We start from the raw sequence: 14,778 nt of genomic DNA, 5'->3' as shown, positions 1-14,778 counted from the left end.
GATAAAGAGGGTATGGGATATAAGGAGCAGCAAAACAAACTGGAATGCTGCTACCATCTAGGTGATCCTGATATAAGTTCTCTTTGCTTCCCCTGTCACATCCCACACATTCAGCAAGAAATTGTCTAAACAGGCCTGGAAAGCAGGATCTTGAAGCAAACATTCCCTTGCTCTGGGAACTGCTCATCACAGCCAATGAATCTGTTTTGAAACTCCTAAAGGAAACAGTTATGTTAGGTCATGTCTGTTGACTTGGCATCTTGCAGCATTGATTCATCACCTGAAAAGCTTTGGATATCAACTCCGAGAAAAGGTCTCCACTCTCATTTTCTCCACAGAATGCTATTGAAATTTTCCATTCAGAAATGATTGCATCTGCTCTTTTGCTCTGCATTGTCACAGAAGAGTTGTAGTTGATGGTGGTTTTAGTGGTAGTTCTGCTCATGCCAGTGAGAATGTAGTTCAGTTCTCAAGACATGATCTTGTAGCCTTGCTGTGTGCTTCAAAGACAAGGCGCAGTGTATTGGGTCAGCCAAAACCCAATCCCTGTTCTGGTTTCTGTTGAAACTTGAAATGCTTTGAAAGCACCAACAAATATTCGGCTTAAGATCCTCGATGTTGAATGTGCTGAAAGAATTCCTAGTGAAGTTTGTTTATTATAAACCTGACAGTTGAGTCTATGGTCTTGATATAGCCACTTTTCATGTTAATATAGATGTTTAGGTTGCTGCCATGGAAGGAGAAAGCTCTTTTGAAGAGGATAAGATGCAGAAGTCTTGGTGACAAATGTATATTAAAAGAAGCAAATGCTAACTGTGGGATTAGAAGTTTTTTCCTTACTCAGAAGGTAGTTTACTCAGTTTTGCTTGGATTACTAAAGATATCAGGACACAGGTGTAAGTCATTGAAGTTTGAGTAAGTGCAGAACCAACAGCATTCTGAGAACATTCAAAATGGTTCTTTTCAAAAGCAGCAGTAGCAAGATGAGCTGTTTAAGAAACCTACTCTGTTCTGGTACAAAGTACCTTTGAATGTTTGCCTGCAAGCAAAAGAGAGAGCACATTTCAATTAAAGAAAGGTTGGTGCAACTTGCACTTTTATCTAGTAAAATAAAAGCTCATAGTGCCTGTAGGGAATAGTCGAGCCCATTCTAGAGGAAGGCACTAATGCCTTTGTGCTCTGAACATAAAAGTTGGTTACACACAGGCATATCCCAACCAATTATTACCTTGTCATATTGCAATAAAACAGCAGAACTACCAATTCAGATGTATGACTTTTAAACTGCTGTTGGCACATGTCTTAACAAAATGCTGTACAAATGTTCATGATCATTTTGGAGAGAGAGAATTATAGAGGACAGAGAGCTGTATGCATTCATCTCTGTAGATGAATGTTTGTTAAAAATTTTGTCAGAAGATGAAAAGAAGTTGGTTTTTTTCAACTCCTAGGAAATGGAAATTTTTTGTTGTTTAAGTTATGTATATAGTATATGTATATACTATATACTTTTATCTCACTTGTTAGTAGAATTCATATATTGCCTCAAAATTTTTTGGTCAAATATAGCCTCAAAACCACTGTTGACGATTTCCAAGAAAAAGTAAGTTTGAACAAGGTTGTAGGTACAGAATGCATCAGCTTTTATGATATTTCTGATGTTTAGATAGTTTAGGGAGAAATGACTAGGAAGATAGTGAAGTATTGAATAAGTTCTCTGCTGTCAGAGGTCGTTAAAAACTCTTGGCTACACATTTACACTCAGCTCTGTGCTGTCCAGCAAGAAAGGTGGAAAATTCTGTTAAAAAGAGTAACGTGGTTCCAAGCAAAGAACATTGTTGTTGAACATCCTGAACCTGGACTGTGGTATTCCCACTCCCATTTTAGAAGAATAATAATGAAAAATATGATTTCCTTGAAGAAGGAAAATCTGGGATTCAGAGCTTCTAGAAAACTGTTTTCTCAAAAGCTGGGTCTGATTCCAAAAAAACAATCAGGCCACCATAATTTATATTGTTGGCAAAGAGTCAGAGTCATGACACCTGTAATAAGAAAGGTCTGTATGTGATATTGGGCAGTGTCTTATAAATCATGCAGTTTGCCAGTTACCTGTCAGAGGAGAAAATCCTGCATGTAAATTTAGACCCACACAAGTGGTTCCTGGATGCAGGGGCTTGTGGATCATACCTTCTGATCCGCCTTCAACACCTTGCCAATATTCTGCCCTGCTAGTGCTCTTCTCTTGGGAAAACACATCTTTATGGCTTTCACAGGAGAAGTTCAGAAGTCTGCTTTTTAATGAAGAAAGTGCAGCAATAAACTGCCAATCCAGTTTGTTCTTGTATGAATTTAGTATATAATATTAAAAGGAATGGCAGCTAATGTTTTCAAAATGGGATGTTTCTACTTACGATGCTTTAAATTAACTTTAGATGTGTGACTAAAGCTAGTCTGCCTTTCAAGAGAACTTGGCAAACCAATTCTCAACTGAAAGTTTCCACCTTGTACTGGGTCTAGCTGGGATAGAGTTAACTTTCTTCATGGCAGCCTGGATGATGCTGTGTGTTTTGGATTTGTGGCTAAAACAGCTTTGATAACACACCAATGTTTGGGCTGTTGCTGAACAATGCCTGAACGGTGTCAAGGCTTTCTCTTTTTCTCATTCTTCCCCCTCAGAGAGTAGGCTGGGGATGGGCAGGTGATTGGGAGGAAACACAGTTTGGACAGCCATTCTGAGCTGGATAGATGGATATGCCAGACTGTATAACGTCATGTTCAGCAATAAAAACTGGGGTAGAAGAAGAAGGAGGGGTTTGGCTTCTGAGGTGGCCTTTGTTTGGAGACTGGCTGGGCATCAGTTACATGTGAGAAGTGGTGAGCTATTCCCTTCACTTCACTGTTTTGGGTTTTTTCTTCTTCTTTCCTTCATCTATTAAACTGTTTTTATTTCAACACACAAGTTTTCTTGCTTTTGTTCTTCCTGTTTTCCCCCCTCACCCTGCTGGTGTTGGGGGTGAGTGAGCAGCCATGTGAGTGCTTGGATACTGGTGGGGGACAACCCACCACACACCTATATGCTAGTTATCGACTTTTGCGCTAGATTGAGAAGGAAGCAGTCAATTATATTTATAGTCCATCTAATTAAGGAAATGCTTAATCAGCAGCCTCTGATTAAATCACCTCTACTCACGCAATAAGTAAGGCAGTTACAGGGTGTCCCCCTCTCCTGTTTGCAGTCAGTATTCTGTAACGGTTTGGGTGTAAAGGATGCTACAGTCAGCTTCAGAAGGGTGCTACGTATCATCTACTACCTACCCACTCAGCGTGAGCTATTGCTGCTGTTATTACTGCCTCCAGTACAGGGGAGAGTTTTGTTTATGGTAATGCACGGTCCTAGAATTTTCTTTTCTGAAGAACTGAAAGTTTTACTTGCACTTGTCTGGTGTCACGCAGTACTTGCAATTGTTTTTACTTAATTTAGGTAATCCTGTAATAAAGGTAATCCTTTAATATGTAATATAAAATAATAATCCTATTATACAGATGGTTTTTAGAGACCTAGCAGTAAAAGGAGAGTGAATTCTGGCTTTAACAATTTAAAACATTAGAGTTGTTGCTAACATTTTTGATGTGTCCACGTAGACAAAGTCCTAGAAAAACAAGTAATAAAAAACAGCCTTTCAACTAAAGCATTTAGCAGTACACTGGCTTTTATATCTATATCTATATCTATATCTATATCTATAATGTTGTCCAGTTCTAAATTAGACTTCTTGTAGAAATCTAAAGCATGTACGAATTTCATAATATCTTCAGTATATGTTGATCTTATGGACCTCTTAAAGAGCTAAGAATTAACCTAGTGTGTTGCTTAAGAGCACCAGTAAACTGTTAGCATTGGTTTCAGATGTTTTCCAATAATGTTATCTTTTTAGAAATTACATGGATGAAATGCCATTTTACCATTTAATAAAATTAATCTAAAATCAAGTAATTTGTTGATTATGTCACATGAACTAGGATGTATCAGTTCTATTTTATTACATTAGGGTAGTTATAAATATACATAGGATAACATCTCTGTTGAGCTTCAGTGTTAAATAATTCATACAGAAAACTATAAGTATGTTTCTAAAGATCTGTCTCTAAAACCGCTTGAGTAATTGTTATTGAAGACAATGATAGGAGTTTTTTTCTCATGTAATTAATTAGCTTAATGACTAGTTGACATTATTTTAAAATCCTAAACTACAAAATATTTTTCCTAAATTAAGGATATAATTGTTTTGAGAACAATCTTGAATGTTCCCTGTGTCTTGAATGTTCACTGTGAAATCTAAAAGGTTATGTCCTCTTTCTTCCCCCTGGATGGATGTATCAATAGTACATTGAGTTACTAGTGTCTCATTCTGCTAATCCAGTGCTCTCATTAGCAAAAGAACCTTAATGTTAACAGTTTAAGGCTGGTTTGCTTTAGATTAGGGGTACTGTTTTAGTTCATCTGTTGGAAGAGAACTGAAATACTAGTTGGTCAAGCTTGTTCCAAAGATTTCTCTTTAAAGAAAATAGGAATTAGCCCAAATCAAGACATATGGACTGCCTGTTGTATTTGGTAGATTTACTTGTCTGAGAATTTTCAGATTCATATCTGAGTTTGTCCTGCTATATAAAAGGCATACCCTGATGTGGTACCCAAAAGAAAAAAAAGAGCAAATGTGTAGCTTTTGTCAACTTTTATTTTTTCCCCTTCATAAGAGACTTTCATTAATGGCTCAAGCAATGGTTTTTAATTCTGAAGACAAATTAATTTCTTGTGATCCAAACTGTTCTCAAACTGTGTTTTCTTTTAATGTTTTTATCTTTATTTATTTATTTACTTATTGTTCTGTATGGGACAGTTTTTTTGGAAATCATCCGCTTCTGGACACAATGAACACAAAGCATCGTAATGCATGAAGGGATGGCACATATTAGAGTGTGGATGTAACTAAAGCAAGCAAACCTTATGCCACGAATGCAGGATGACACCTGAATGTTTTTACAAGATTTTTGCAGATCTGAATAAGTAAGATATAGGTGACTGAGTAAATAATCTTCAATCTCTTGCCAAATTAAAATGCATCTACAGAGAAAGCAAAAAGCTAGGAAAACTGTCTTTCATCACTTTTTGTATTGAGATAATTCCTTCTGCAAATGTGTTCATTGTACCAAAACATCACTGTATTCACTGTGCCCCTACAGACCTTGCTAGCTCTGGTTAAGTGGATTTTCTGCATGAGCATATAGTAAGTATGTAAGTAACAGGGAACATATGAAGAAATGAGGTAAGAAAAAAAGTGAATCCCTCGCCATGAGAGAAAATCATTTGCTCATGGCATATTGCTCCTGAAGAGGCTTGTGGACAGTGATGGCTTGATGGACTTTTGGTTGAGTGATCTTACTTTACAAAGTAAGATAAAAAAGGAAGAATGGGATGCCGGAATGTGTAATCACTATACTTCAAGATAGCTTTTCCAGATATAAAGTTAGGTAGACACAGAGTCTAGACAGCTGAAGCCCTTTGAAAAGTCCTCAATCCAAAAATAACACATTTTATAAATTAGGTGTGAAAAAATCATTAAAAGGAGCAGAAATAAGGTAGCTTGAGTGCCTTCCAAAATATTTTTTTTTCCTCTTCTTCAAAGGGAAACTCATTTTTATAAAGTTCTACTTGTTGTTATGTGTTTTGTTTTGAAAATACTGTACTTTAGTTTGTTTAATGCTAAATTATTCATTCTTTTCAGTTTTAACTTGGTTTAATGATTATAACAATGACGTGCAAAAACTCAGTCACTTGATTTTAGCCATCTTCTATTTTTTTACATGAAAGGTAAGTATCAGGTAGGAAATGTGTAAAACACTACCTGTTGTGATTTTCGTAGAGTTACTGAAATACATGATAAAATACCAGTTCGTCAAGGTATACACAGATATAATCCCTTTAAAGCAAAATATCATTTATAATTCAAAAGCTGAAGAAATACCTTTGCATGTGTATATATATATAAATATTTTAATGTCACTCTGAGATACGCTTTTAAAATTGGAATATATTTCATTTGCAGATGCTAATTTATTTCACATAGTTTTGAGGAAGTGAAGATCAGTGTATAGGCAGAAGGGCAAGTTGTTAAGTGGCAGGCTTCTCAGGGTTTGGGAGTATTGTTTTTTGTAGGCTGAGTTTTACTGTATCATTCTCGCTATTCATAAGTATGTTCTGCAAATATTGCAGTTAGTTATTACCTGTCATATTTATTGCATTTTTAATATATTTACTATATATTGAAATACAGAACACATCAACAAATAACTAAATATTGAGTATTATCCATCAGCTGTTTTCTGTGGGGTCACGTTCATGCACTCCATTGCAGGTCAGTTCCTCCTAGAAGAATCCCGCCTGATAGAAGCAGCTGAGATGGCAAAAAAAGCAGCTGAACTTGATAATACAGAATTTGATGTTGTTTTCAATGCAGCCCATATGCTCAGGTTAGTGCTTTTACATCTGCCTTACTTGATTTTCTTCCCTTCTTTTGGAGGAAAAAAAGTCTTTACAACCTTTGCTTACACAGAGTTCTTTTTAAAGCCCAGACAGCTCTTTTGAATAATTCAGTATTGCTAATAAGATAAAAAGAATTGGAATGAAACTGTTGCAGGATTTAGCACTTTCTATTTCTAATTTGCTATGCATTATCTCATAGTTTCTTACCTTTAAAAATTCCGTCGTTCACAAGCAGATAATCCTTTTTACTTGCATACAAGACCAAGAGTTTCTTTTGTGAAGAACCTTCTGCAGGATTTCCTTTCACCTGGTTTTTAAAAATGTAGGACACATAGCAACTGAAAACAATAGACCGTATTTCTGATATGGATGTAACTAGAAAATATTGAAAATATCACATTTTATGTTAATATCAGTAGGGAGCACTATGATAATTAGAAATCTAAATATTCCCAGGCTAATGATGACTTTGAGACTCATGGGAACACTTGGTGATATTATCATAATCTGTGATTTAAAATGTAGTCTTATGTTTAATTCTGTTCTCCTATCTGAAATAGAATAAAATTTTAGACTTTTTTCCTTTTAAAGCTGTCAGACCTGGATATTCAGTAATATTAAGCTTCTGCCTGAACATTATCATTAAACTCACATTACTGTAATAGGTATCCTCCATGCTTATTTCTAGGATAACTATCTAATTATTGTCTGTTGTCTGCTTAACAGCTAAGAGAATACTTGATTTCATTTAGATTATACCTATGCCTAGAAAGTGCATGAAAAAGGAAATAAAAAATATACTTCATTAGCATAAAACAGTTATTGAGATCATTTCTCTGATGAAGATATCTCACTTGGCTGTTTATACTTTTAACATTTATTATACGAAATGAAAGGAGGAGAAAATAGTATTAAAGAAAAGGTAAAATCAGCTTCAGCCAAGTGGCCTGTGTTTCAGAATGAAGGTTTCTATACCAGGATTTTGAAATAAGCCCCAAAACATTCTTTTTGAGAAATAACTCTTGATGTTTGTAGATTAGAAAGGAAACCAAGACAGATGGTTCACTGGTAAACGATAGTTTGACCTGCCACAGGTGTATGAGCTATTTTAAGGGTCCTTCCCTTCCCTCTGATTATTTTCTGAACAATATCTCTCAAGGTAGAATTCAGTAATTTGAAACATTTAGATTAATGAAACAAATTCACAGACAGAAGCATAGAAAGTCAGGCATGAAAGTTGAATCCAGAACGTGCAGAGTGTGTCAGACTCCTGATTTCAGTGAGTGTGTTGTGGAAGATGGTTTAATTGTGTGATTGTGGGTATTTTAAAATGTGGTGGTGTAGATCAATACTATTTTGGGAATAGGTTTAATAAATTTCTTACTTTCTCTGTGAGCACTGAGTGAATCATCCCAGGTCTTGAAGGCATATGTCTTTACATCAGGATATGAATATTTTTTAACTCTCAGAGTAAGAGCTAGGCTGCTGTACTGTACATCAGCCATGGTTACCCTACTTGATTGGTTGGGAGCAGACATTTTTTGGGAGATTTTGACCAGAATTGAGCTAAGTGATTCTAAACTGCATTCTCTATTTTAGCGGTAAGCAAAAAGCCAAAACCTTTAAAAAAAAAAAGAAAACCCACCAAACCAAAACCCTTAAAAACAACAAAAAAGGCCTGGTGGCTTAGTTTAGCTAGAATCCACTGTGCTCCTTTGGGATACTGAGTTGGTCTAATTTTTTACTTAAATAGCCATATTTCTTTGTGTCTTCCTAATATGCTCTGGGAGTCTAAAGTGGTCTGGAGGATTTAGCAAGATTCAGGGTGGCAAAGTTAAATTCAGTGCTGCCAAGTATTTATTTAAAACGGCATGTCTTGCGATCTGACTGATTTTTTGCTAAAAGGTTATGATTCTGTTGTCTGCCATTGTTCACTGTTTTACGTAACAATTTATTCAATATATTACTGACACAATAGCTGTTGGACAAGGGGCATGTATATTCATACATTAGGACAGAACAGCTACAAATCCATTGTGGGTCTGTGGGACTTCAGAAGAAAATGATTTTCAGGGTATTTAGAATGATGGAGAGGTGAGGTGATTCAAAGAGGAAAGCAGATACCAAGATACAAAGGAGGAAGGAAAAAAGGGAGTACTCAGACTGTCATAGAGTGACACATCTAGAAACTGTGGATGCTACAGTCATAAATGAAAGGCTGAAATTATTAAACATAATAGTTTCGTGTAGGTGACCAACTACTCTTTAGGTACCGCAGAGATGTATAAAAACTGACTGATGATAAGAATTTTGAATGGACTGCACAGCTGTGAGGTAGAAAATGCATTATAAAAGTTCACAGGGCATGGAAGTGAATTCACTGTTGTGAGAGAGAAGGGATAAATTTTAAAGATGTGTTGTGGACTGAGACAGAAATCAGTATTAGTGTGGATCATGCAAAGTGTCCAAAATGACTAGGAGGTAATAACAGCAACTTATATTTTTTTGTAAATTCTAATATTTTTTTCAGACCAAAACATTCTACCCAGTGATCTACTGTTGAATTAGAAAGGAATTATCTTGCCCTCCTGTCATACTCCTGTTTCCACCATTAGCCAAAGGAGTGCCACAAGATTCAGAAACATGTAGACATTTGTTCAGAATTGTGGGAAAATTTTCAAATTTGGATAACAGCTGCTTTGGGTGGAAAGCAATCACAACATTTAAGTTCAATTTATTTTTCTACTCTAGTGCTAGAATACTTTCCTTTTTTAAATCCCTTAACTCTCTGAGAAAATTGTTTAAAATGCAACCTAAATAAAAATTAACAAGTTTTGAAAATTTTGAACTGGAATGCTGCAGGTTAATTTCTTTCCCCTTAAATTTTCAACAGAACCATTAACTATGTCCAAAGGCAGTAGCTGTGTTTATAGATAGCCTGTTCTCAGTTTAGTAGTCACAAGAAAGACATCTGCTCCTTCTGTCAGGTATTCCAACACTATTTACTTCCACCCTTTGTGACTAAATCTGAAGCTGAAGTCAAGAAAAAAAAACTGAGTTCTGTTTGTATTATTGAGAGACCTCCCTGTTCCTAATTTCACAAACATAGTTATTAATTTTTTGCCTAAATGGCTTCTGTAGGATCCTGATAATGCAATGCCAAATGAATCAAGTCACCTGTAATAGGGGTGAGATTTCAGGTGCATTAAATTAATTTCTTTCCAACAGTCTGGTAACTTTTAACTTGCGTAGTACTTGCCTGTAAAATTTGTTTTCTTAACAAATTTGTTTTCCAGACAGCTTCATTCAAGGGTCATGTAGCTGTTTGGGTGGTTCTTCTTGAAACAGTAACTGGTCATGTGTTTTACTTTTGTAGTATTTGCTATGCTCTTGCTTACTAGCAGTTTGAAGTCTTTCAGCAAAGCTAGATACAGTTTAATGGCATGTAGTGAAGCATGTATTTGTAATGCCATATGGTGGCTGTAGCTTCAATGACTGAGTCATGTATTAACAGTGCTAAGTTTCACTTTGTAGTTGTATGCTGAGGTGAGCTGCCATGACATAGGTTTCGGGACAATTACTTTTAGAATAAGGAATGGCAATGTGGTGACACCACCATACTAATTAGAAGCAGGAAAAGAGCTTCATGATGTCTCCAAATAAGAGCTTTGAAGAAGAGCTTTGCTTAAAAGCACATTTTGTAGGAAAAATTGGGGGGTTTATGCTTCTGTAAGTAGGAAACACATTACATGAAGTTATAGCATGTTTATTGGCTATTTGAAAACAGAAGTCTAAATTAGAGCAATACAACATAACATGGTCTTCGTTTTTCAGTGAATTTCTGTGAGAGTATTTTGGCTCTCCGAAGTACACTGACTGTTTGAACACACACTTGCTGGCACAGTCTTATAGGCAAAGGTTCACCCTATGTTACTGTCTAAACAGATTTTATTAATTCCTTAATTACTGTCCATGTGCTTAAATATATATCTATAGGTATGTGTGTAGGGCTAAGCATATAGTCTATTTCAATTCTCTAAACAAAAAATGTGGATGAAGGGTTATATGTATGGAATGTGATTATGATTTTGTTGTGACACAAAAAGGTCCATTAAGTATGCCAAGTATAAACATTCAGTATTTTAAAATAGGAATCTCTTTTGAAGAAAACGTCTTTATAGCTGGATCGACATCCATGATTTCACTTAAAAAAAAAATCAACAGTCTGAACCTTATGCAATCAATAGGCAGGTTAAAAGTTACCCTTTCCTATTGATATTTATGTATCTAAACAAGTCAGCATTAGTGGTGTTTGTCTCTTTTGTTTGTTTTTGCAATATTTTTTCCAGCGATCAACATAGAGATTCAAAACGAGTGCGAGCTGAATATAACTGGGTGTCAGGAAAACCTAAGAGTGATGTGTAGGTCTGGAGGCTCAGGTTAAGAGATATGAGAGAATAAAAAGATGAGACATTTCTGTCCCTTAAAATAAGATTGAATGCTAGGTGTTAATGTGGGAAATCAGATGTCTTTTCAAGGTCAGTCGTCATGAAAAGATATAGGACAGAGGTTGAAATATAGCTTGTAACTATCGAAAGGACTCTGTCTTCCAGACTTGTCTTTGCTTCCTTTCCTTCCTTTCTGTTTTATTATCAACATCTTATCTAATGTTTTACTCTAATGTGAATTATGTTTTCTTTAGTAGTGTCCTTCCATTGTTTGACATTGATCCAGGGCCCCTTACCACTCAGTGGCATAGGGTTACTGCAATTTCCTACCTCTGTGCCTTTAATTTTTCTCAAGGGAAAGCCATTCCAGGGCTTAATGTAATGAATTTCTAGTTTAGATTTCCAGAGAAAATGGGAACCAGAATTCTGCTGTATCTTAACTAAGGAAATGTTGCTGAATGCCCCAGAAATAGAACTGGCATTTTCCTGACCACATTAGTGTGGTGTTCGTTCATTTCTATAAACAGTTTTAATGGAGAACTATAAATTCAAACTGATTTCAACTTAGGAATTAATGATCCATGTTTCAAGATGTACATGTGGGAGGCAAGCAAGCCATGTATTTCCACTTGGCTAAAAGGAGACAAGATTTTAATTTGCTCCATGTTCACATGCCAACAACACTTTTTGTATCTGCCTTCTGAGTAAGGCACCTTGTTTATGGTACAGAATTTCACCATGTTCAGAAATGCTTTTCTTCCTGACAGTTCTGTTCAAACAGGTAAAAAAAGCTCTGTGATAGGTTTTATTTTATGTGCCTTGTAGTAAATCCTGAATTTCGGAAGTATGAGATTATTTTTTTTTCCAGTTATTGCAAGTGCTACTAATTCCCAGCAGGAGTGATTCAGAAGCATGTTAAATGAATATTTTTAGACATTAAATCGTTTTTAACCACTACAACCACTGAGTTGATGGTACTTGTGCAAAGTAATTTAAAACAGTTAACAGGTATAAACCAGGTTCTACTTGGCAAATTGTTAGTCAGGAAGTTGTTTCAGCTTGCATGTGAATTATGTGAGAAACTTGAAAAGGATTATCCTTCCTCCCTTTCTCCTCCCAAGAGCAATAACTGTCAAAATGTGTTGATTGGGATTCATTGCCTGTCATGTATTATGTAACTGATCTTTAAAATTTAGGTGGAAAATTAGAACACAGGTTGATCACTGAAAAACAAAGCATGTAAAAGCTCATGTAATGAGCAAGGTAAAATCTCCAGATACAAGTGCTCGGTTGATTGATACTCTTTGAACTGGTCTCGGAAGGAGAAGAAAAAGAAAAAAAAAAAAACCCCACCCACCCTATTCAGTGTTATTCTTGTTTTTTATTCTTCCATTTTGTATCACAGAAATGCATCACATAACAAACACAAATATGCTGAAGATTTCCTGTCCTAACTCTTCTATGAAGGAACCTAATTCTTCATAGAAAAAAACCCAAATAACTTTAGCAGAAGATACGTAGCCTGCCTGAGAGTCCTGCTTGGTTGTTCTTAACATCTTCCTCATGATATGTATGCGATGAACTGATATTCATTGGTCCAGTAGCCAAAATGAATAATTGGAGGAAAATTAAGAAGGTGGAGAAAAAGGAGAAGAGTTAAAGAGGGCCTGTTGAGACAAAAATGTGTTTGGATTTCAATGGCAACATACTGCATTTTCATTTGAAGGCATTAAGCTGAAAACTCAGGAGAAGAAATAAAATACAAACTGCTAGGAGAATGTAGATGTCATCTATATTAGTAAGAAAAAGAAAAAGACTTGAGCTGATAGTGCTTCAGGTACCCAGAAACTCATCTTATTCCCCTGGGCTATGAGATCTAAGATCTCAGACTGATGTTGAGTAAATGTTGAAGTCAGAACTCTCTTTTCTAAATTAATTCCTTGAATCATTGAAACCTATTTTTGAGAAATCATTGTATTCTCTGATTTATTTTCTTTTCTGGAATGATGTTGTTCTTGGGGAGGCACAAAGAGAACTGCATTATTGTATAATCTATAGCTTCGTAATTTACTGTGAAAGTATGTCTAATTACAAACAACAAGCCAGATTTTTCCTCTGGTAAAGACTGGTATGTCTCGGGTTTTGACTCAGATGAGTGTTTGGCCTTTTGCATTTCTCTCTAGTGTGTACTCATATTTCAGAAATAAAAAGAAAATAAGGTACACAAAATAGATTTCTGATAATGGATCTTCTGAACTATAAAAAAATCTTTTAGTTTGACATATTTTGTGCACTTTTTGGGTAATATCCTTAAACAGTGTGGAGTACTTGCAGTATTTTGGTTTTAGCTATGCTTTTTTAGGTATGGTTTCTTTTTTAACCCAGGGAAAATGAGGTGTAATTATATTGTTTTTTCTGTCCTGATAGACAAGCCAGTCTCAATGAAGAGGCTGAGAAGTATTATGAAATGGCAGCAGGCTTAAGACCTAATGTAAGTACCTTCTTAATGATATCCGTTACTTAAGTTGATGAATGTGCTGCAGTGCTGAACCCTTTTCGTTGAGGAGAAACTTCTTGACGGAGCATTTGATCTCTTGGCCTATATTATATTTGGAACCTTGAGGTTTGGAAAGCTCTCCTAAATCCAGCTATTTTCACTAGTAAAAGAGAATGAAAGGCTATTCTGTGATCCACTGTTTAAGGCATTTTAAATAATAGACTTACGCCTTTTTTGCTGTCATGAGTGTTTGGCAATCATTGTTGTTCAACAAACTTAAAGATGATTTTACCTCAGAGGTATTTACCTCTGAGGTTGTTGTACTTTGGCAAAGAAAGGCTTATTCCTTGAAACAGAAATATGTAGGACTATGTGACAGTCCCTTTTTAAAAAGAAATGCTCATTTCAAATTTTATTGCATCAGGAACTAAAGGGATAAAATACGTTTTTAACCATTTTTTACTCAATGTTATATTTCTTTTCAGTTACCTTCACATTTTGGGAAAAAAAAATCATGAATATAAATGGGGCAGAATTTATTTTAAATACTTAATACTTTGTCTATGTAATAAACCAAATCTAAAACACATTTCTGTCACAAGAATCTATAGTGCTAAATTTGAGGATACATGCTAGCATTTTCAGTCAAGAAAAAAAAGAAAAAACCCAAATAAAAAAAAACACAACACACAGAACCACCAAAAAACAGGCTTAAAATGAGTGTTCAGGTCTAAGAATCAAAATAACACCAGCTGCAACTCAAAACAAGCTAACAAAATATTATCAAAAAACCCAAAATAACTTATTCATATGAAATTACACACTTTTCACACCATCTCTTAAAAAAAATCCTCTAAAATCTATTTCTTTAATTTGTACTTTCTGAGATAACATTTTAGACTTTTTGATTCTTTATGCTTCCAGATGCAAGACTTTGTTTTTTTTCTGAGTGGATACCTTAATGTTGAAATAATTCCCTCAGTGCCCTCAAAGTTGGTACAGTTCCTCTTCTCTTTTCTGTGGTTCATTGTACTCTCAAAACATTTCTCAGAAACTCAGAAATGTATTTATTCTTATATAACCATATATGAATATGATTATAAGCATGACGTTTCTCAGAGAGCTTTGGAAGTAGCAGGGCTTCTAGCTCATGGCAGTGGTACTATAAAAGTTAGGTATTTCTAGGTATTGCTGACAAGATTTACATGGTAAGACCTAAGTATCTTTTTTGTAGGATAAGATCATCAGAATAGTTTATTATAGCAACTTTCTTATGACATATTTATTGAATC

The 14,778-nt window shown here is 35.3% G+C and overlaps 1 protein-coding gene across 3 annotated transcripts in view; it reads left to right on the top strand.

Moving 5' to 3' along the window:
• TMTC2 (transmembrane O-mannosyltransferase targeting cadherins 2) overlaps positions 1–14,778 on the top strand; it is a 275,962-nt gene that overhangs the window by 236,011 nt on the left and 25,173 nt on the right. For all 3 annotated transcript variants that reach the window (XM_074827115.1, XM_074827118.1, XM_074827116.1), the window contains 2 exons: positions 6,414–6,528; positions 13,417–13,480. In XM_074827115.1, coding sequence (XP_074683216.1) covers positions 6,414–6,528; positions 13,417–13,480 — 179 coding nt within the window. The remainder of the gene's footprint in view (positions 1–6,413; positions 6,529–13,416; positions 13,481–14,778) is intronic.

The sequence above is a fragment of the Strix aluco genome, chromosome 5, assembly GCF_031877795.1.
Source record: "Strix aluco isolate bStrAlu1 chromosome 5, bStrAlu1.hap1, whole genome shotgun sequence".
NCBI lineage: Eukaryota > Metazoa > Chordata > Aves > Strigiformes > Strigidae > Strix > Strix aluco.
The sequence above is the reverse complement of the archived record's forward strand: the minus strand, read 5'-3'. Positions and strand labels throughout refer to the sequence as shown.